The sequence below is a fragment of the Talaromyces proteolyticus genome (assembly GCF_021365285.1).
Source record: "Talaromyces proteolyticus strain PMI_201 chromosome Unknown BGW36scaffold_1, whole genome shotgun sequence".
NCBI lineage: Eukaryota > Fungi > Ascomycota > Eurotiomycetes > Eurotiales > Trichocomaceae > Talaromyces > Talaromyces proteolyticus.
The window spans coordinates 1,746,585-1,767,816 of NW_025764277.1; the positions used below are offsets into that span (position 1 = coordinate 1,746,585).

The following is a 21,232-nucleotide window of genomic DNA, read 5'->3' on the forward strand; positions in this document are numbered from 1 at the left end:
ATTTTTATATAAGATCTGATTTTTTGAGCATACATATATGTTAGATCAGTTAGTCAGTAACGTTGAATTTCACAACGATCAAACCTTGTCAGTTTCACAAGTAAAGAAGACAGAAAACTGTATTTATAAATAAGATGAATTATTAACGTCCTAAATACTAGAGTTTGATGTCAACTATCAGTGATATCAAACAAAAGAGGAGAGTTCATGCTGACTAGCATATCAAGGCATACCACAGGCAAGCGTGCAAAGACATTGTTATCACCCACACAACCTGTGCAAACTCCAAGAAACATGAGGTGCAAACCAGGCCGCCAAACGCCATTCACAATTATGCTGTAACAGGCGGGGTTCTTGCCATGTCTTGCGCTTCCTCATCACTTCTTCATCACCTTGAGGCAGAAAGTTGACTCAAGATTGCAGCAGCAGCAAACCTTTCCAATACTTTTTTGACTCGGAATCATAGCACCAGCAAGGCAACAAGTACATCGAAAGCCGGTTTTCTCCATCTAAAAGGTATGTCGGTTGCAAATTTACACAAAATGCCATTATTCGCTCATCTCCAAAATCACAACATAGCGATGACTGGTCGCTCTGGGACTAGCCCACAACAAGGCGGTACTCGTCGCAGACGATGCCTGTCCCCAGAGCGTCTAAGAACAAACCGTGCTGATGGCGAATTCCGGAACACGTGGGAAGCAGTCGATTTTGACCCTAACCCAACATATATGCATATTGAGTATGCTCGGCCATCCAGGAGACGCCCACCACGTGATGACGCACCGCGTGACAACCCATTGCCTCCTTATACTGAACAAGGACAGCGTGAGCGGTCAGGAAACGACAACGCCGCCAGAGGATCAAGCAATCGTACCCCGTCTGCTGCTTCTTTGTCGACTGCTACCCCATCTACCAGAGCGCCGATACCGCAGCAATCCTTTCCATCGAATAGTCAAGTGAGAGCCGAAAGACAAGCCAGACGGAGAGGTATCGCACAAGAACCACGCGTGCACATATCACCAATCCCAGAAGATACCGCCTCAACGACGTTTCCTTTCACCGTCGGCGGTCTCGAACGAAGAGTTTTTAGCCCCTTACCTCTGATTCCACAGGAGCACGCCGAACAAAGCCAAATGGCAGAAAACATGGAGGCCAATTCCTCATCTTCTGAGACACATGAAGAAGAAAACGAACATGCTCGCGAGGAGAAACCAGAGGCGAGTGAAGCATCAACATGAGCCAAGAGCCTTTTCCCCTGTTAACAACATTCAACTGTGGCTCGGGGAGGAGACTAAGATATTGAGTTGAATCCAAGAAAGCGCAAAGCATCATTCCGAACTATCAAGCTAGAACAAAGCTGTCGCAACGCAACTGGGATTTAAGTTAGCGTTCAATTTCATATTTGATCCTTTTCAGAGTTGCTTGTAGTAGTAGTATTCGTAGTAATTTGTATGTAGACATGTGACGATCACCAACTATTGTTGACGGTAAATGCCCAAGACAGCCTTAGGCACCCGTGCCTACCCCGGGACCCGTGTTCCGCAGTTCCGAGGCATGCCTCGGCTGCGCCCTGCTCGGAACAAGGATACGGCGGATAATATAATATTTATTATTTAGGGGCTACATCCCTCTCCGTGATACTGTCAGGCGACAGGTAAGTGCTGGCAACAATGGCCGACGCTACAGAACATTCTTCTAAGTCAGAGAAACGCGAGGCTTCTCATGATGAGCGTCCTGCGGGGAGGCTCATTCCTTACGGGAAAGCAGCTTCTCATGCAGCTGTTGAAGCGTTGGCCAAGACTGATGCGACGATACTGAGGCTTCAGAAGTGAGTTCGCATCTTTTATTTGACCATGGAAGCCCGAGGCACGTCGAAATAATTGGCAACTTAGCCTACTTCAAAGCTCGACTAACATATAATTTTCGTCGCAGGCTGTTGTCTACATCGGCTGGTCAAGAAGTGGTCCTCTCAACCCTCAACTACAGTTCTCAAGTCCTCCATTACCTCCTAGAATCATATCCGTTGGCAGCTCTCCGAGCCCGCATACGATCGTTACTCCTTCAAAAACTCGGTGGAAAAGCTCCGGCAGCACCGCCGCCCCCTCCGTCGTCTGCTCGACCGCCGCTACTGGCATTTTCAAGTCTCATGTCAGAAACCCGTTATACGCTCCGGTTGTTTCAGCTCATTTCAATCTGGTCATGGGGCTCTTCTGTCTACAAATCACCGCCCAAGGATCGCACGCTGCGAGCAATCGCTTACCTTGAGGTGCTATTGATCCTGGTTTACCAAGCTCTCGAAAATGTCGTGTATCTTGCATCAAAGGGCATAGCTGGTCAGAAGCTCGTTAGCCGAATCGGCGGAGCCAAGAACTGGTCCCTGTGGAGTTGTCGAGCTTGGTTCGGCTACGTCCTACTCCAGTTCGTGCGGCTGCGTCGGGAGTCAGTATTATTTGCACAGCAAGAGCGCGAGAAAATGAAGCTTCGAGCCGAGCAGGTCTTGGCTGGTGAAAAGCCTGCGTCTCCGTCCGACCAGGAAGAGGCAGAAGCACGACGACTCGTGGTCCGCACTTGGAGGAAGAAGTTGGTCAACAGCCTGGCCTGGGCTCCGCTCTGCGCACACTGGAGCTTCGAGCAGGGCATCGGAGTGCCGGCAAATCTGACTGGTTTGATCAGCCTGTCGGCCGGCGTATGGAACACTTATGACACATGGCAAGCAACTGCCTGAGTGAATATATATATTTTCATCTGTAGTTTTATTATGATACCTCGCATGCAGCCTTTTGGGCACATCATTACCAGACACTTACGCAACTGATTCGGTGTACTCGATGTTGTTCTTAGAAGAGTTCACTAATAATTAGATATGGCAGTAGTATGTGCTTGTAATAGATGTAATCTTATAACTATTACAACTAGGCTAGTCCAACCCGGGCGATCAGGTGATCTCCCGCAGGCTGCAGAGGAGTGCGTAAACTGTGGCTGCAGCATGCTGTGGCTGGAGTGGTCGAGCGGATTCCATGTCTTTCTCCAGGGTTGCCGCCACAAGCTCCAGGAACACTGGCAAACTGCCCAGCAACGCGCGACTCGGGATGCATTTGGCATGACCATTCATACAAATAGGCCGAACGAAACCAGAATTCGCCTCCTGTAGACCCAAACTTGTTCTCGTCCCTTCCATGGACCGGGCCTGATTACTATTATTTTTGTTCTGGTGGCCACCTCCACCGCAGAATCCGAAAGACTAAGCCCGAATAATCACTTAACTGCTAGTCGTATTACTATTAGGCGGCGCTCCCCAGCTGGTCCGCCTTCCCGCTAGCTCGATATCGTCACCTCAAGCTGCCTTCTACCTCCAACCTGCACACTTCAACCTCTCTCCGCATCTGCCCCCTTCCTTTGCTCTCCTCCACGAGTTTCCTCTTGCAGATTGTGCATCGAACTGCTCCTTGTTCTGCATTTTCCCTACTATACAACCTTTCTTTCGATCTCGTCTCTTTTTAGCGAGTTCGTGCTCTCACATCAGGTCTGGTGACGTCTGTGACCAGTGCCAGCCATAGCACCTCATCTCTACAACACAACCACCGCATCATCAAAATGTCTGCTGAGCCAGATCACGTCCATTCCAAGAAGAGGGTCAACCTCAAGTACGTTTTTTATTCTCGATTCCGCATGATGGCCTCGTCGAGATACTGACCAAACAACTCGTAGTGACCCCTCCGGCGCCGAGGTGAAGGATGTAAGTTGCTCCTTGCTACAAGCATGAACCGCGACAATTCTTACTTATCCTGTCCAGGAACTCGACACTGCTACCGCCATCCTAAAGAAGAAGAAGAAGCCGAATTCATTGATGTGAGTGGCAAGTTCGCTACAGCCGAGAGGACACCGTTGCTGACCAGACACAGTGTGACCGATGCAACCAACGACGACAACTCTATCATCGCTCTTTCTAACAACACCATGGAGACCCTACAGCTGTTCCGTGGCGACACGGTTTTGGTTAAGGGCAAGAAGCGAAAGGACACAGTTTTGATCGTTCTGGCAGATGACGACCTTGATGACGGGAGTGTTCGTATCAACCGTGTTGTCCGCCACAATCTCCGTGTGAAGCACGGTGACATCGTTACTGTCCATCCATGCCCAGATATTAAATATGTAGGCTTGACTTTCGTCCACTAATACCCGATTATTTACTAACCTCGTGTTCCTTGCAGGCCAAGCGGATCGCCGTCCTTCCTATTGCTGACACTGTCGAGGGTCTCACTGGCTCTTTGTTTGATGTCTTCCTTGCACCATACTTCCGCGAGGCATACCGTCCAGTACGACAGGGCGACTTGTTCACAGTACGTGGTGGTATGAGGCAAGTGGAATTCAAAGTGGTTGAGGTCGACCCCCCAGAGTACGGCATTGTTGCTCAGGATACAATAATCCACTGCGAAGGCGAGCCTATTCAGCGTGAAGATGAGGAGGGCAACCTCAACGAGGTCGGATATGACGATATTGGTGGCTGTCGGAAACAAATGGCCCAGGTTCGCGAACTTGTCGAACTGCCCCTCCGCCATCCCCAACTGTTCAAGTCGATCGGTATCAAGCCTCCCCGTGGTATTCTCATGTATGGTCCTCCTGGTACCGGTAAGACCTTGATGGCTCGTGCTGTTGCCAACGAAACCGGTGCATTTTTTTTCCTCATCAACGGTCCCGAAATTATGTCTAAGATGGCTGGTGAGTCCGAGTCGAATCTGCGTAAAGCCTTCGAGGAGGCCGAGAAGAACTCCCCTGCCATCATCTTCATCGATGAAATTGACTCGATCGCCCCCAAGCGTGAGAAGACAAATGGAGAGGTTGAGCGTCGTGTCGTCTCTCAGCTCTTGACTCTCATGGATGGTATGAAGGCTCGTTCCAACGTCGTAGTCATGGCTGCCACCAACCGGCCCAATTCGATTGATCCTGCTCTGCGTCGTTTTGGACGTTTCGACCGCGAAGTCGATATTGGTATTCCTGACCCTACTGGCCGTCTTGAAATTCTTCAGATTCATACCAAGAACATGAAACTCGCCGAGGATGTTGATTTGGAAGCAATTGCCGCTGACACCCATGGATACGTTGGATCCGATATTGCCTCGCTTTGTTCAGAAGCTGCAATGCAACAGATTCGCGAGAAGATGGATCTCATTGATCTTGATGAAGACACTATCGATGCTGAGGTCCTCGACTCCTTGGGTGTCACCATGGACAACTTCCGTTTCGCTTTGGGTGTGTCGAACCCCTCTGCCCTCCGAGAAGTCGCCGTCGTCGAGGTGCCCAATGTGCGCTGGGAGGACATTGGTGGCCTCGAAGAAGTCAAGAAGGAACTTATCGGTATGCACTCTTACCCTTTTACATTTTTTTGTAAAGACTAACAAATTTATCAGAGAGCGTGTCCTATCCTGTCGAACACCCTGAGAAATTCCTCAAGTTCGGTCTTTCTCCCTCTCGAGGTGTACTTTTTTATGGACCTCCTGGTACTGGTAAGACCATGCTTGCCAAGGCCGTTGCAAACGAGTGTGCTGCAAATTTCATCTCCGTCAAGGGCCCAGAGTTATTGAGCATGTGGTTCGGTGAATCCGAGAGCAACATCCGTGATATCTTCGACAAGGCTCGTGCAGCCGCTCCTTGTGTTGTCTTCTTGGACGAACTCGACTCGATTGCCAAAGCACGTGGTGGCTCGGTTGGAGATGCTGGTGGTGCATCCGACCGTGTGGTCAACCAACTTTTGACTGGTAAGAATGTGTGACAATCGCCTTAGAGACACAATACTAACATACTTTTAGAAATGGATGGAATGACTTCCAAGAAGAATGTCTTCGTGATCGGCGCCACTAACCGACCCGAGCAACTGGATCCTGCTCTTTGCCGTCCAGGACGTCTAGACACCCTCGTTTATGTTCCTCTTCCCGACCAGGCTTCACGAGAGGGTATTCTCAAGGCTCAGCTTCGCAAGACCCCTGTTGCACCTGATGTTGACATTGCTTTCATTGCAAGCAAGACCCATGGCTTCTCTGGTGCTGATCTTGGCTTTGTCACTCAGCGAGCCGTCAAATTGGCTATCAAGCAATCGATTGCAGCCGAGGTTGAACGCCAGAAAGAACGTGAGGCAGCTGGTGAGGACGTAGAGATGGATGAGGCCGACGTCGAAGATCCAGTTCCAGAGCTGACGCGTGCCCACTTTGAAGAGGCCATGGCTACTGCCCGACGATCCGTCAGCGATGTTGAGATCCGTCGATACGAAGCTTTCGCCCAGAGCATGAAGAATTCTGGGGGCAGTGCTTTCTTCCGCTTCCCATCGGCCGAGGAAGTTGGCGGCGGTAGTGGACAGAACGGTTTTGGTGATGCAGGCAACGATGACAGCCTGTATGATTAGATTCTCTGAACGTTTTTGATGTCTTACGAATTCATCGATGCAATCTGTGTTTACTCAGTTCAGTAGCACAGCAGGTTATTTCTTCCAGAAATCCCAGCATTTATGAGAATTTTTCTTGGTTGCATAGTTCATTGATTCCTTTCAGTTTTTACCCCATGTCGCCCCATGTCGTCATTTAATAATACGCAAAATTCAACAAGACAAAGACACCAGAAGCAGATCGGCGTGGGAAATTTGCAGTATTTATCCTATGTGATTTTTCTGTATTCTACACTTTCCTAGTGGTTGAAATAGAATCCATTTCTTTCTAAAATGTGTCCATAAGTAGTAGCTAATTGATAATTCGCCTGCGCGCCTAAGTAGTATTTTATGGTATCAATAGAATGGATATGATATGAATGTACTGTACACAGGTATAGAGGGAGTGCATTTGAATCATGTCCAGCCTCCCCCAACCATGATTTCTATATGCCGCTGCTGTATGATCAAAACTCCCCAAATCTGTAGTTCAATGCCGTCTACTCCATAGCCATGAAAACGCCAAAATCTGCTGCAAATGTCCTTGAAATATAGATACTTCTCAAAATTGTGCGCCTCCAACCCTTGGTCTTTTCATGTTTTCGAATCTTTCCCAACTGTCTTGGATTTCTTGTCTTTGACTGCATTCTTCGAGGGACTCGCATCGGCGGTTTTCAGACGGGATGCTGCAAAATCTTTGCTCGTTTTGCTAGGCTTTTTCTCCGATTTTGTGGCATGATTCGAGTTCTCTGCTGTAGAGGCGTTTCCCCCTACCCCTCCGTCATCCTCAATTGTGGCAATAGGCCGTATTGAATCCTTAATTGCCTTGACACCCTGGTCAACAACTTCCTTTGGTATTCGCACATCCAGGTTCTTGAAAGGTGATTCTGAATCACTCTCTACCCCATTCGTGGTACTATGCCCATTTGTCGTTGCACTTGTTGGGTTGACCTCTGGTACTGTTGGGTGTGGTTCGCCGGCGGCAAGCGTAACAACGACATCAACCAGATCATCAAAGTGATTGCAGCGCCCAGCGCGGAGAAGTTCTAGGGAAAGAGACTTGATTCGCTCGGTCCAGCCGGCGCGTTGTAGCGAGAACAAAAGCTCTGCGTGCAAGTCGTCCAGAGCAGATGTTTCGGAAAGATGCTTGTAAATCTCGGCTTCGAAGACTTCGGTAAATGCGGCCGTCTCGCTAGGCATTGTGACTGCGGCTGTTTTATAGCTGACTTATCCTTTCATGCGGAATATACGACGATATAAGGGCCCCTTTCGCTTTGGTGTCGCACCCTGATTGATGCTCTATTCGTTTTTATATCGAGATGGACCGGAGATAGGGTGAAGGTGGTGGAATCGCGACGGGCCGTGGCAGTGAGGTTAGACTGATAGGTGCAAGCGATGGACAAAGGTAAGTAATCATCTCAAGCCGACATTCGGACCGGTTAACAGCGACATTGGACTCGGTGTGTTTTGTATTAAGTAAATAGGTAGGGCTTGAATGCTGGCAGTCTTTTGTTCGTATGGGATAAGTTAAGTGAATACGTACGCCTAGGTTTGGAGTTCCCGCCCGCACTGCCTAAGTCTGCTTTAGCCTAACCTCGCCTTATCCCCGAGCTGTGATAGATCGTCCAATCGTCGTCATCGTCGACGCTCGTACGGCTTGTCGCAAGGTTACACACGAGGGTTTACAGAAGTTCACAAGGCCAGGTCATTAGGTAAGGCTGGAAAGAGGCTTAGGTCGTATTTTGAATATACTATCACGCAATACGAGTGCCTCTCTAGCGTAGGTAGCCTCGATAACTGACAAATACAAAGCATATTAAGCACTATAAAAAACTCGTCTGCCTATTTGAAGACCAGACTTGTCTTACAAGCGGGTTGTGAGCCATGCTTAATGGAGCTGTGGATGGGCGAGCTTCGGGGCAGCTTAGGGGGCACATGCCGCTTAAGAGGCAGCTTAGGGACCAAACTCTAGGGATGCTTAGAGGCGTTACCCGGGGGAACTGCAAGCACAGCAGCCTTGGAGCCAAACATAACTTCCCAGTAAAAGCGGTTTGTTGTAAACCCAATATAAAATATATATATGTATATCAGCTTATCGATTTTGAAAATGAACCATATACGAAAGCAAATATCAGCGAATTGGAAACGACATGAAAGCCATCTCGTATCTCTGGCACGAAGCTCCCCTTAGCGTCCGTGTACCCGCCGTGTCCCACTTCCCAAGTCTCGAGCTGCACCTCGACCAACACCGACCATCGCGATGAGCTTTGCGCGGATCCCTTGACTCACGGTATGAATCGTCCCTGGGCTATATGTGCTACACCCCAGCATCCCTGCTCGATGCTTTATTGAGTGACTATAAGCTAATCAGCCCAGCTGGTCCTGTTGCGCGTGGACGGATAAATAGGTCGCGAACTACAACGGACGCCTCCACCGGTGACGCACCCCATTGACCGAGCGATCAACAATCCCAAGGACCAGCACGCTTTATATTGACCATGTCTTTATTCGGCACCTCTCCTGATGAGCCCCCAGCAGTGGCCACTCCTTCTCGTTTGTCCAAATCCTCTCTCTTTGATGACGAACCCACCCACCACAGGTCCGGTTCAGCGCTGTTCGCAGATGATAGCACTGGCGGCGATTCTCCCTGGGACATGCCAACACCAAAGAAAGCTGGACAGCAAAATCTCGTCAAAAACCTCCTCCCCACATCAGATGTCCCTGAAAGCTATGTCGATGCATACGAACTAGTCGTCGATGCTGGTAACCGGGTCGGTGCGGGGATTGGGTTGACTGCGATCCGAGAAATCCTATCCTCTAGTGGCCTGAACGCGGCGGATCAATCGAAGATACTAAATCTCATTCTACCTGGGGGACAGGAGCCGTCCAATTGTTTGGGACGGAATGAGTTTAATGTTTTGCTGGCCTTGGTTGGACTTGCTCAAGAAGGCGAGGATCTTACTTATGATGCGATTGATGAACGACGACACAGTATGTTATTCTTATTTGTATAGCCTTCAGTCTGTGTCTTTTCTAATTTTGGAAAGGTCTCCCCAAGCCGAAAATATCGTACTTGAATGACCTCAAATCTTCGAGCCAGCCTGCGCCTCCTTCACAACCCCAGGAAGAACCGTCACCATCAAAACCCCAGCCGCAACCCGCAACTCCTCGACAAAGCTCTTTTGGCGCATCAGAGTCGGACCCGTGGGGAAGTCCCGATCTGCATCGTGGACACAATCACACTTCTGCACCTTCGAACGAGCCGACATTAAATGGATTCGGTGGTGGCCGGTCTGCTACTAATGGCTGGACTGCCAATTCTACTACCACCGGCCCCGAGACCAACGCTGGGGTCCCGACAAACGGACAGGCTCCTCCTAGCAGCTCAGGATCAGGTTGGAGTGGCTATAACAACAATACAAATCCCCCCTTTGGATCAGCTGGACCATCCGGATTGGACGGGTTCGGAGGATCGGGAGGCGGCCAAGATGGTTCCAACTTTCAAAGTCGAGCAATCGGTAGCGGCCGAGCAACAGGTTCGGCTGTGGAGGAAGTCATTACGATCACTCTACTGTCGGAAAAAGAAGGCGTTTTCATGTTCCAACATCGCAACTACGAGGTCAAGTCAGCCCGTCGGGGTAGCTCCGTTGTACGACGCTACAGTGATTTTGTGTGGTTGTTAGACTGCTTACAGAAACGATATCCTTTCCGTCAATTGCCACTACTTCCTCCTAAGAGGGTTTCAGGTACGTCCAAGGCTCTTGTGGGAAACGGCCTAAAATCCAGCTCACTCTTTGTTAAGTTAATGGCACTCACCTTTCAGCGGATTCAAATTCATTCCTCGAGAAACGCCGACGTGGACTTGTACGCTTCAGTAATGCCCTTGTTCGACATCCTGTTTTGAGTCAAGAACAGCTCGTAGTAATGTTCTTAACTGTCCCCACGGTAAGTCTAATTGTGGCAGGTTACAAGGAGTGGCATTGATTGACTATTCTCAGGAGCTTTCAGTATGGCGCAAGCAGGCCACAATTTCAGTGCAGGAGGAATTTACAGGCAGGGCTCTCCCCCCAGACCTCGAAGATTCGTTACCGCCCACCCTCAACGAAACGTTTGATACGGTGCGTTCAGGTGTAAAGCGCTCTGCAGAAATCTACATTAATCTTTGCGCATTACTTGAGCGATTGGCAAAGCGCAACGAAGGACTAGCCGCAGACCATCTTCGATTCTCTTTGGCGTTACAATCTTTGACCGAAGCCACGAACAGCACATACGCCGTTGATACCAATGACGTGCCTCTTCTTAATGAGGGTATCAATGCCACTGCTAGGCACCTTTCTACGAGTCAAAGTCTACTTGAAGATGAGGCGAAGGCGTGGTCTGAGGGGGTCCTCGAGGATCTAAAACGGCAACGAGACTGTCTCGTCAGCATGCGTGACCTCTTCGATAGGAGGGATCGTTATGCTAAGGACAATATACCTCAGTTAGAAAAGCGCATTGAAAGCAATGAAAAGAAGCTACAGGACTTGAGGGCTCGACCTCAGGGGACGGTGAAGCCCGGAGAGATTGAGAAGATAGAGGAATCGATCTTCAAGGTGAGATTTCCCCCAGAGAGGAGTCTGGAATTGTGATCATCGGATCGACCTGCCTTGCTAACAATATTATTAAAATAGGACAAGGAATCAATCGTGCAGCAGCATGCGCGGGGTGTGTTCATCAAGGAGTGTATCCGTGATGAACTCACTTACTTCCAACAAAGCCAGTACCATATCAGCCGACTTCACCAGGACTGGAGCCAGGAGCGGGTCAAATATGCCGAGCTGCAGGCAGATAACTGGAGGAACCTCAGTGAAGAGGTCGAAGGAATGCCCAACGGGGACTAAACGCCAATCAGGCGGTGACCACGTACGCCGATGCGGTTGGAAAGCGAATATGCTGTGACTAGCTTGACATCCACTTTCCCCGGGGATGTCCACAGCATTGATCTGCATTTTGGCGGGTTAAACAGAAATAACTGGTCTGGGGTTGTCACGCGATTGATTACTACATGCATTTTCTTCTTTCAAGCAGTTAACACTGCCGTTTGTTCTTTCTTCCTTCCTTGCTTTTTGGTGCTCTTGTTCCAATTACTCTCAAGCCTTTTTTTTGTTCAATGTGTGATTAAATCTGATTGGTGCCCTAATTTACATGCAGTTGGCAAGTTTTCCAGCAGCAAGCAATGCGATTTGGGCCAGTGGTTCATTTTAAAAAGCTTGTGGACCCGTAGAGTAACATTGAATTATTGACTTATACTTGGTAGATGGAGCCATCGGCAGTCTCAATTCCTGAATGATCAACACTGAACTACAAAAGACTGCGACTGTACTTGGATAAATCCGGTGTAGGAGTATTTAGGAGCGATTTGATGATCGTCCAACACTGCACACGTGCCGGGCCTAGACTGATCTTTTCGGTTGATTTCTTTTTGCACTGCGGCTACGCTGGCAACGGCGCCAATGGCGGGTTTGGCATAATACATGCTCGCGTGTGTATTGATGCGGGGAAGGAAAAATAAAATAGCCTCAACTTAAGCCTTTTTTGACTCATCAGCATGCACAGTAAGCCGATATTCATGTTTTGCTACCCAATTCAGAATAACGATTGGCGAAAAGGCCCAGGCCAGGCTTAAATGTGGACGTCTTGAATGGGGAATCAGTCGTCCTTGGGAGGCTAGAATAGGGCCGTCATTGAGCGGTGTATGTTGATACTCGGATCTTCGTCGCGGGCTGGCGCTGTAGCCGCGATAATATAGATATGTCTATCTATCTAGTGGCAGTGATGCCTTTCTCTCTTCAAGAAGAGGCTGTAGATCGATTTTCAAATTGTACTGCATGAGATATGAGAGGAAGTCCATCTTCTCCGCATATGTAGGATGAGCAAACGAGCGTGATAACTGTCAGCTGTAGTACTAGAATCAATGTCGTTGGGCCAAACTGAATGGCATTCTCAAACCCTCAGTGTTGATGTTGCGGGTCGGTGCCAGCTCAGGTACCGTCAGTGTGACCTGTCCTGCACCTAGCGTAAATGTAGTTGAAAGGACGCATCGTGTTTAGAAAGCCCTTTTCGGGTTCTGGATGTTGGTCTTTTGAGGACTGTTCCCACAATTACGAACAGCTCTTGATCCAACATGTTCGTCGTTCCAGAGCAATGCCCTGCCAAGTGTAGAAGACTGTGTAACTACTCTGCAGTCTGTGAGCCAAGAAACCGACGCGTGGCTGCCATGGATGGTATTAAGTAAGCCGGCGCGGGCGAATCAGGATACAGGTTCGGCTGGGGTCCGCGGCTCCGCAGCAGTTCACACCAATCGGAAGACGCTCTCCGTCTTTCTTATTTCTATATCAGTATATACTGTACCAAGTATTGTAAGCTATCTATTAAGTATTCTAACTCTGCATCGTTCACTCCATCCAAGCAGCACTATGCGATAACAGACGCGTCCAATCCAACGTCAGCAGCTACTACCCATTCCTGAACCCTCCATCTGTAGCCGTAGCAGCCGAGACATGGAGAGGCTCGGCGGTGGCCCGGCGCCATGGCATTCTCCCGCGTCCGGTAGCTCGCCCAATGGCGCATCTCAGATGGAGCTTTTACCTTTGCTAACACCACATCACCAAGCAGGCGAGCCTGGCGTTCAATCAATCACATTTGATACGCGTTATCAAGTAAATTACAGTGTGGACAATATCACAAGGGATCGGCTTGGCGCGGGCTTTTTTTTCTTTTTTTCTTTTTTCTTTTTTAAACTCCGCTCTTGGCGCTCGTCATTGCGGCCACCCGAGCGCCGTCAAGTCATGTGCCAATCACAGCCGTCTGCTTGCAGCCGCACAGGCAATCCCAATTCAGACCGATCAGGCATAAGTGTCGTTTTCGCCAGTTCTGAAATCTGTCTATCTGGCGCTGCGAAGTGTACGGAATATAAATACCAGTGCTGCGGACTGGCTTTCGTGGTGCCCTGCATCGGTGATATCGAAGTCGCACTGCCAAGCCAAGCCTAGCCCAGGCCAGCCTTGCCAGTCCCGCCTTCCTCCGTCGTCATTACTCGACCTGGCCCGCCGAAATCTTGAACACCGATTAAATATCAGCCTGCACCACCCCAGATCGTGCCCCCCTTGCTTTACGACGCTCACGTTTACGTTCCTGGCCTGCCCGCATTCCACCGCAGGCCTGCAGACACCCGGCCGACTTCGCATGCAGCGGCAACTCGCCTTGAGCTAGGTCTGTACTCGGCCGACGATCGATCCCCACTTCAAGGCCGAACCGCGTGTTGGAATTCTACCAATTACCATCCACTTATCGCTGCTCGCTGCATTGGCGCTGTGGTCCATTCTCCCAAGAAAAACGCTTGTGGTGCAATTTTCGTCATCTGCCTTTACTTCTCTTGAACTTCGCCTCGAGCTTTTCTCGCTCGCTATTCTAATCCACTAGTCGTCTCGAGCACGCTGATTCCGTGTGAGATCAATACTTGCAGCTGCTATCCTCCGCTGTCTAGCTGGCTGGATCGCGATTCCGATAAACAGATTAGTGTTTCAAGCTCCTTCTGAGCACTTGAACACCCCGCTCGCTCTTCAAGCGCCGTCGAATCATCCGTCACGACGGAACCGATAATACCTGTGAAGGCCATATAACCCGTCTCTTGTTCCCAGTCGTTGCTGTGGGACAGATATGCCTAAGAGCGTGACGACAAGACCGGTGTCGGAATTTGAACTCGCCGCTGCTATCAAGCCGGGTGAGGCAACAGAGTTCAAGTAAATAATTCAACGAAACCCATAGCATAGAAGCAGCCGATTACAATCGATAGATCGGAGCTTTCTGTCCATCCCCCGTTCCTTCGAACCAGGTCCCCAGACACCGGGCCACAATGGTTTGGGAACAACTCGACATCGATAAGCCCCATGTGGCCTACATGATCTTAGGAGGCTTCACCAGCCTCTTCATGTTGTGTTCGCTTTTCGTGAAAGAAAAGCTCTATATCGGTGAAGCCACCGTCGCCACGCTGTGTGGTATCATATTTGGGCCCTACGCTGCTAATCTGTTTACTCCTGATTCATGGGGCAATGTGGATAAGATCACGCTAGAATGCTCTCGTATCGTTCTGGTCGTTCAATGTTTTGCTGTAGGAGTCGAATTGCCCAAGTCCTACATGGAAAGACATTGGAGGTCTGTCGCCCTTCTCCTCATTCCCGTCATGACATGGGGCTGGCTCATGACTAGCCTGTTCATTTGGTGGTTGGTCCCTCCACTGTCATGGCTTGAGAGTTTGGCATGCGCTGCATGTGTGACTGCTACCGATCCTGTTTTGGCATCCTCGGTTGTCGGTAAAGGTAAATTCGCGAAGCGAGTGCCTAAACATTTGAGAGACCTGTTATCTGCGGAGTCAGGATGCAACGATGGCATGGCTTTCCCATTCATTTATCTCTCGCTCTATATCATCAGGTATCGTCCAGATGCCAGTACAGTTAGTTTCCACTGGTTTTGCAACACAATTCTGTACGAATGTATTTTTGGTGCCGTTTATGGTTTCGTGATCGGTTATATTGGTCGCCATATGATCAAGCAAGCAGAGAAGAAAAACCTGATCGATCGTGAGAGCTTTTTGGTGTTCTATTTCGTGTTGGCTCTATTTTGCGCAGGCTCAGGCAGTCTCCTCGGTATGGACGATCTTTTGATTGGATTCGCAGCTGGAGTTGGTTTCAGTAATGACGGATGGTTTACTGAAAAGACAGAGGAGTCTCATGTTTCCAACGTCATCGATTTGTTGCTCAATCTGGCATATTTCGTCTATTTTGGCTCGATTATCCCCTGGAGTTCGTACAACATGCCCGCAATTGGACTCTCACCATGGAGACTCGTCGTCATTGCATTACTCGTCATTTTCTTCCGACGCATTCCAATCATGATGATTCTTAAACCCATCATACCAGACGTCAAAACATGGCGAGAAGCCCTGTTTGCCGGTCATTTTGGTCCCATTGGTGTCGGAGCCATCTTCGCGGCTATTCTAGCTAGAGCCGAGCTAGAAAACGGCAGCACAGAGCCAGAAACTCAAGATGCTCTTCCTAAGCCAGGCGAGACAAATTATTACTTGGTTCAATTGATTTGGCCTATTACTACATTCCTGGTAATTGCGTCTATAGTCGTCCACGGGTCCTCGATTGCTGTTTTCACCCTCGGAAAACGTATCAATACATTGACGATCACATTGTCGTACACTACAGCTAATGAAGATGGGCCTTCATGGATGAACCGTCTGCCTCGTGTCGCATCAATGTCAAAGAGCTCGGTATCCTTGCGAAAAGCAGAATCATATGAAGGATCGAGTGGAGAGGCTCCGGAGTTTCCTCCTGGTACGCTGCCGCCTATCGGTGCTCCTGGTACTTTCCTTCGACGTGTGCAAAATGAGGATGAGGAGGATGGTCGTAGAGCGCCTAGTATACGGTCAAGGAAACGCAGAAAGAGGCGTTCGAAGAATGTAGGCGGTCCTATCAGTCAATCTGCCATCACACCTGCAAGGCGTCGGGAAGCTACCCAGGTTACTGAGGAAAATGTCGCCGAGGAAAAGGCTGAAAAGCCTGGTGAGTCCTCGCCAATTAACCAGAAGGAACAGGAAGAAAGAGATCGAATCGAGCGCGAAAGCTCACCGCCACAGAGAGAACGTGACAGGTTCGGCCGAGAGCCGGAACTGGAGGTTTACCAAGAGGGCCATAAGATGATCATCGAGGACGCGGAAGGAAACGTCTTGAAAACTGAAGACATCACTGGCGAGTCACCTGAGGAACAGAAACAGCACATTATTGATGTACACAAGAAACTCAGGGCAGACAAGTCAGGCGAGTATGCTAAGTCGAAGGGTCAGCCACATAGCAAGACAGAAGGCGAAGAACTACAGAAAGAGGTTGAGGATGTGGCTAGTCAGCAGTACCGATCAATGAAACAACGCTTTGGTCAATGGGCTGGCTGGGGCAAGGAGAAGCCAGCAGAAGGAGAAGCAGGCCCATCAAAGGCCAAAGCGAAACCTCCCCGTCAATCTGCACATGCCTATCAATTTGGAAATACAATCATCGTCGAGGATGAAGACGGTGAGGTCATCAAGAAATACACCATTCCTACTGTACAGAAGCCTGAAGGTGTGGCTCCAGCAAATGCTGCAGAGTCGCAAGTGCGGAAAGGCCTTACGCGAATGGGAACTTGGGTCGGAATGAAAGAAGGAGAAGCATCGAAAGATCCAGAAAATGTTGCGGTTGGTGCAGATGATGATGATGATGGCCTACGGTTCACTGTTGCTCATGATCCTGCTCTCGAGAAGCAAGGGGTAGGCGTAAAGGGAAGACGCATGAGCAAACAAGATTTCATCAAAGAGATCAGCAAATTGGATCCGCGAGCGCGTCGTATGCTCGTCGAAGAGACCGATGCTCCACAAAATGTCAAGCAAGTGGCTCGTCAGGAAGCAAAGACACAAGATAACATTGAAAAGAGAATAGCAGAGAACCCTAGTCATTTCATGAATATCCCTGAAGGTACTGACGCAGAAGATTCCGAAGACGGAGAAAGCGACGGTACAGATACAGAGTCTGGGCGTGACATTCCTACTCATGATATTGCTAGTACATTGGCCAGGTATTCGGACAATGCCCAGGCACGTCGCCGACGTCTTGCTGGTGAGCCCGATAACCCTACAGAGTATTCAATCGAGCAGGAAGAAGATTCAGAAGACGATGGCACAGAGCGTGTTCCGCCTTCAGCCAAACGGGCAGGATTAGCAGCTCCTCATCGAACTGCTTCTGCAATCCGCGATGACACTGGAGAGACGCCCGCAGAACGTAAGCGACGTCTTGCAGCTTTGGGTGAGATCGAGGATCAAGACGACGAGAACGACGACGAGGATGCCGAAATTGCCGGTGTGCCTCGCCAACCAAAGCCCGCAGTCGTTCGAGAGCCCAGTAGTGAAGACGACAGCGAATCTCGAGCAGTCAGAGGAAGCATCCAATTCGCCGACGGCACCCGTCCTGCCAGGAATACTGGCGAGACTACTGACAACGGCAACGGAAGGTCCTCGAGAAACGTTTATGGTCACGGCAACCGCCAAAGAGTTTCCTGGGGCGGCGAACGGGGACGACAGTAAATTGAGTTATTTCTCTATGCCTACGGATAAACATGATGTCTAGATCACACTAGTGTTCCTGGTGTGTTGGCTTGCTTACTGTCGATTACTCGATGTTCTACTTTTTTCCCATTGCGTTGCATCACATTGCATCAATTGATATTGATTCCAAATTGAGATACCAAAAGCGACATATACATATGCATGGCTGTTTCGTGTACACTGTATATAGAATAACAATACAAGAGTGCTGGTATGTAGGCATGAGCATTGGAAAGGAGAAGTAGATAAAACCACGAGCCATGTTGCCACTTAGGTGAACATATGAATTCTTTTTTAATCCCACGAAGAAGAGAAAATAATGTAATGCTGCAATTCATGAATCAAAGTTGAAATTATCATCTTGGGGGGAAGAAAGAAAAAAAGTCATGATACACTTCATTTCAGGTGAAAAAGGAAATGGTAATGTTTAATAGCTATCAAGACGCCCACGCTGCATAGGACACAGATGTAGAAGAGGATTTCGTAAGAAAAAGAGCCAAGGCAAGATCAGACCAGTATAGCAAGATGCGTACGTAGCGTATACTAAAGCTTCTTCATGGAAACAAAAGAGACCCTGTCCAAAGTGATAACACCATTTCAAACACACGTGCCAATGCTCCCAATAAAACAAAGTGAGAAACAAGGATAGAATAGGGAAGAACAGAAATACTCCCGTTAGGCTGTACCTAGATGATGACCACCGAGTAATGATAGAAGGCAAAGATAAATGACGTGAGGAAAAGAAGATTATGAGCAGATGTACAATTATATCTAGGACGACACCGGTTATAGAACTCCACCAGGTACTGGTCTGTTAATATCGAATCCAGCACTATTCGGGGCTGAATTGGTAGGAGCTGGATATGAAGATGCCGCACCTTCAACTGGTGCGGACTTGCGGAGCATAAACATTGGTTTTCGTCCCTCCTTGTCAAGTTGCTTGAACAGAATCAAGGGTTTCTCGTCTAATGCCAGACATCTTTCTTGATCACCATAAACAATGTAAAGGGCATATTGCCGCCAATCCGCATTTATATTATACTTCTTCAATGCGGCGGGTAGAACCTTATGGCACGGGTCGTCCATTGACACCCTGAAGGATTTGAATATCTCCACACTTGGTGCTGCTGAATCTGTGTTCCTCGATTCGTTTCTTGAAGCAGAACTAGGGGTTGGAGTGGGTGTTGGGTTGGGGTGCGCAGCCTCTTCATGTTCGTATCCAGGACGAACCGTTGAGGCTACTGTATTCCTTCCATCTCTCACATATGAACGAGGTCCTAAAGTCTGTTGTGTCAATTGACCAGGAGATGTCGGTGAGGGAATTCCAGGAGACGACTGTGCGCCTCCAGTCATAGATGTCGTAAGATGCGAAGATGCTGCTATAGCTGCGGCAGAGGGATCGAGACTGGCACCGTCACTATAAAGACGGCCATCATGGTGAATAGATGACGGAATATGAGTAGGAGAGTTGTTGCTTTTCGGTGTTGTGCCCCCGTTGTGCATTCGACGAGAATGTTGTCGGGCCAATGCTGGAGGTTCGGCGCGGAGATTGGGTGAAACTGTGGCAAGTGGATCGTGATATATTTCAGGGCTCGATGTAGGACCAGCTGGGATAGCAGGTTGGTATGGTAGAGGTTGGGATCGATCTTTGGCCATCTTAAAAATAGGTAGAAGCTCTTCTCGTAATCGGCGATAGTCTTCGGTGACTCTTCGGAGGTCAACCTCGAGAGTCAGGATTCTCTCATCTCGTGTACGTATCACTTGCTGAATCCGGGATATATCGCCATGAGTAGCCGGTTCGTGTAAATTGTGATCGGCCGCTGTGAACCCAAAGTCAACAACAATCCAAAGAATATCTATTACTCGTCAGAACTCACAAGGTGCAACGTAATGATCGGGGTCGATAGGAATGTCTTGCTTCACTTTCGTTTCATAGACGTTTTTCAGGATAGTTAATCTGTGCCCTGCGCTGGTGATACCCATCTCTTTCAATTCTTCATGCTTCAGAGCTATGAGTGCTTCGCCGACAATCTCATTCTCTGCAACATTTGATATTAGTATCGGGTGTCACTTAACATTCCAAAGAGAACAACGAACCTATGAAAGACGCGCGATATTGGCGCAGGCCGAGACCTCCCACAAAGTCCGCGCATTCCTCCGCAGTCCACTCAGTAATGATAGTTCGTGGCAGGCCATGTTCTTCTCCCACATTGCCATATGTTGTAGGCGTGTGTTCCGTGGACAATGATTCCGAATCAGTGGGAGAAATCTCCGAATCGGTAGGTAGTCGCGGGGATGCGAGAACACTGCGCTCATATTCATCATCCGCGTCAGAGTCATCGTGATATTGTGTTTTTAGCAACGACATTGTGTAATGATTGGCGCCTTCCGGATACTGCGAATCCGTGTTGCGACGTAACGAAATGGAGGCTGAAGGGAACTGTGCTAGGCGGAACCTGCAAATATTCTATACCGAACTGTTCCCAAAGCAACTGATAGATATCGGAGAAAGAAAAGATCGTATAGGCAGCTCGAAACAGAGCAAGAAAGTCGAGACAGTGCCCAACTTCACCAGCGTCCCACTAATACCTACCCCGGCGTATCGAAACTAGCCTCGGGGTAGACGAGATTATATCGACGGTCACTCTTATCATTTGATGCGAGTATCCGATGAGAGTCGAGTATTCGGCCCTATAGGGAGCGTGGAAACCCAGGAAATGTCAACGGCGACTAGTATGAAACTCGAAGTAAGAGGGGGCCTCCGTCAGCGGGTCAGTAGCAATCGTCACGGCGCAGGTATTTATCTTCAATAACAAATCTATATTTGGTATTGGCGAGCACTCCAGAATATAGCGAGAGAAATAAAGATGCAGATGGAGAGAGAGCGACCAGTCATTAAAGGCAAAGGGGAAATAGGAAGCAGCAAAAGAAAAGGGAGCACAAGGTATGACGGGGCTTGGTCGGAGAGCTGGAGAAGGCTCGGCTTGGCGCTGTGGTGCTCGCGGACTCCACGTGACGAGTGCCCAATACAAGGAAAGGAAATCGATCTTGCAACATTTATCGTCAGAAACACATTCCATTGAACAATATTGTTTATCTCGGAAAGTTTCATTGTTGAATGCCAACTTAACAGTCGATACGAATGTGTCGTTTATTTCTTAGTCGATCATGCCCTTCACATTCCGGTTCTTTACACTTGACACATTCCAGGTTCTGACAATTCTCTTTTCAGGTTGCTTTTCGTCAATTATATTGACTTGTAACGAAAATTGGACTACCGCTTATTGATACATGCTGATGTTTAACTCTAAAATCCTTGCGAAGGCGCTGTTGAGAATGCATCTTGAGAGGCCGAACTTACCCACATCGGATTCTTAGACAATGTCGATAAGTCCAATATTTGAAAAGGAAGGTTGCATGATACATATTTACCAGCCAGAATGATTATATTTCTTACTTTGACACCAATTCTTCCGTTGAGAACATCGCGGCAGACGGCTACCCCTCTCACTGTCTTGTTTCCCATGTCGAGGAAAATGATAATAAAATTGAAGACACCGCAGTTCTAAAAGCCATGATCTACAAATAAACACTCGAAGCAGCCAGAGAAGCCAAGCGAACCAGACAGTAGTCGACATTTG

At 48.8% G+C, this 21,232-nt stretch overlaps 7 protein-coding genes across 7 annotated transcripts; 5 read left to right on the forward strand and 2 right to left on the reverse strand.

Moving 5' to 3' along the window:
* Window positions 1-542: 542 nt before the first annotated feature.
* Window positions 543-1,238, forward strand: BGW36DRAFT_353693 (uncharacterized protein; the record flags this gene model as incomplete). Its single annotated transcript, XM_046213456.1, has 1 exon — window positions 543-1,238. The coding sequence occupies one exon, from the start codon at window positions 543-545 to the stop codon at window positions 1,236-1,238; it is 696 nt and encodes a 231-aa protein (XP_046077906.1).
* A 233-nt stretch (window positions 1,239-1,471) lies between these two features.
* Window positions 1,472-2,871, forward strand: BGW36DRAFT_367282 (uncharacterized protein). The gene is made up of 2 exons (XM_046214842.1): window positions 1,472-1,828; window positions 1,933-2,871. Exons 1-2 carry the CDS (start codon window positions 1,671-1,673, stop codon window positions 2,723-2,725), a joined length of 951 nt encoding a protein of 316 aa, XP_046077907.1. The 5' UTR covers window positions 1,472-1,670; the 3' UTR covers window positions 2,726-2,871.
* A 723-nt stretch (window positions 2,872-3,594) lies between these two features.
* On the forward strand, window positions 3,595-6,397 carry BGW36DRAFT_421849 (cell division control protein 48; the record flags this gene model as incomplete). The annotated part of the gene is made up of 7 exons (XM_046219625.1): window positions 3,595-3,644; window positions 3,709-3,736; window positions 3,794-3,849; window positions 3,903-4,152; window positions 4,212-5,355; window positions 5,409-5,756; window positions 5,808-6,397. 7 exons carry the CDS (start codon window positions 3,595-3,597, stop codon window positions 6,395-6,397), a joined length of 2,466 nt encoding a protein of 821 aa, XP_046077908.1.
* Window positions 6,398-7,129: 732 nt separating this feature from the next.
* On the reverse strand, window positions 7,130-7,630 carry BGW36DRAFT_265858 (uncharacterized protein; the record flags this gene model as incomplete). Its single annotated transcript, XM_046210125.1, has 1 exon — window positions 7,130-7,630. A coding segment is annotated over one exon (501 nt), but the record flags the coding sequence as incomplete, so codon positions are not given.
* A 1,283-nt stretch (window positions 7,631-8,913) lies between these two features.
* BGW36DRAFT_421851 (sorting nexin Mvp1) lies at window positions 8,914-11,295 on the forward strand (the record flags this gene model as incomplete). The annotated part of the gene is made up of 5 exons (XM_046219626.1): window positions 8,914-9,406; window positions 9,463-10,161; window positions 10,218-10,360; window positions 10,414-11,007; window positions 11,086-11,295. 5 exons carry the CDS (start codon window positions 8,914-8,916, stop codon window positions 11,293-11,295), a joined length of 2,139 nt encoding a protein of 712 aa, XP_046077910.1.
* Window positions 11,296-13,877: 2,582 nt separating this feature from the next.
* BGW36DRAFT_11320 (putative sodium/hydrogen antiporter) lies at window positions 13,878-17,635 on the forward strand. Its single transcript, XM_046209245.1, has one exon. It carries the CDS (start codon window positions 14,310-14,312, stop codon window positions 17,568-17,570), a length of 3,261 nt encoding a protein of 1,086 aa, XP_046077911.1. The 5' UTR covers window positions 13,878-14,309; the 3' UTR covers window positions 17,571-17,635.
* Window positions 17,636-18,153: 518 nt separating this feature from the next.
* BGW36DRAFT_11318 (MAPKKK cascade protein kinase regulator Ste50) lies at window positions 18,154-20,184 on the reverse strand. Its single transcript, XM_046209244.1, has 3 exons — window positions 19,689-20,184; window positions 19,469-19,630; window positions 18,154-19,411 (listed from the first exon to the last, which is right to left on the reverse strand). Exons 1-3 carry the CDS (start codon window positions 19,957-19,959, stop codon window positions 18,378-18,380), a joined length of 1,467 nt encoding a protein of 488 aa, XP_046077912.1. The 5' UTR covers window positions 19,960-20,184; the 3' UTR covers window positions 18,154-18,377.
* Window positions 20,185-21,232: the final 1,048 nt, after the last annotated feature.

Coding starts and splice junctions, on each gene's coding strand:
- BGW36DRAFT_11320 (XM_046209245.1), top strand. CDS start 14,310: ATGGTTTGGGAACAACTCGACATCGATAAGCCCCATGTGGCCTACATG.
- BGW36DRAFT_367282 (XM_046214842.1), top strand. CDS start 1,671: ATGGCCGACGCTACAGAACATTCTTCTAAGTCAGAGAAACGCGAGGCT. Junction 1,829..1,932: donor ACGATACTGAGGCTTCAGAA/GTGAGTTCGCAT, acceptor TTTTCGTCGCAG/GCTGTTGTCTACATCGGCTG.
- BGW36DRAFT_11318 (XM_046209244.1), bottom strand. CDS start 19,959: ATGTCGTTGCTAAAAACACAATATCACGATGACTCTGACGCGGATGAT. Junction 19,631..19,688: donor ATATCGCGCGTCTTTCATAG/GTTCGTTGTTCT, acceptor CAAATGTTGCAG/AGAATGAGATTGTCGGCGAA. Junction 19,412..19,468: donor CGATCATTACGTTGCACCTT/GTGAGTTCTGAC, acceptor TTGGGTTCACAG/CGGCCGATCACAATTTACAC.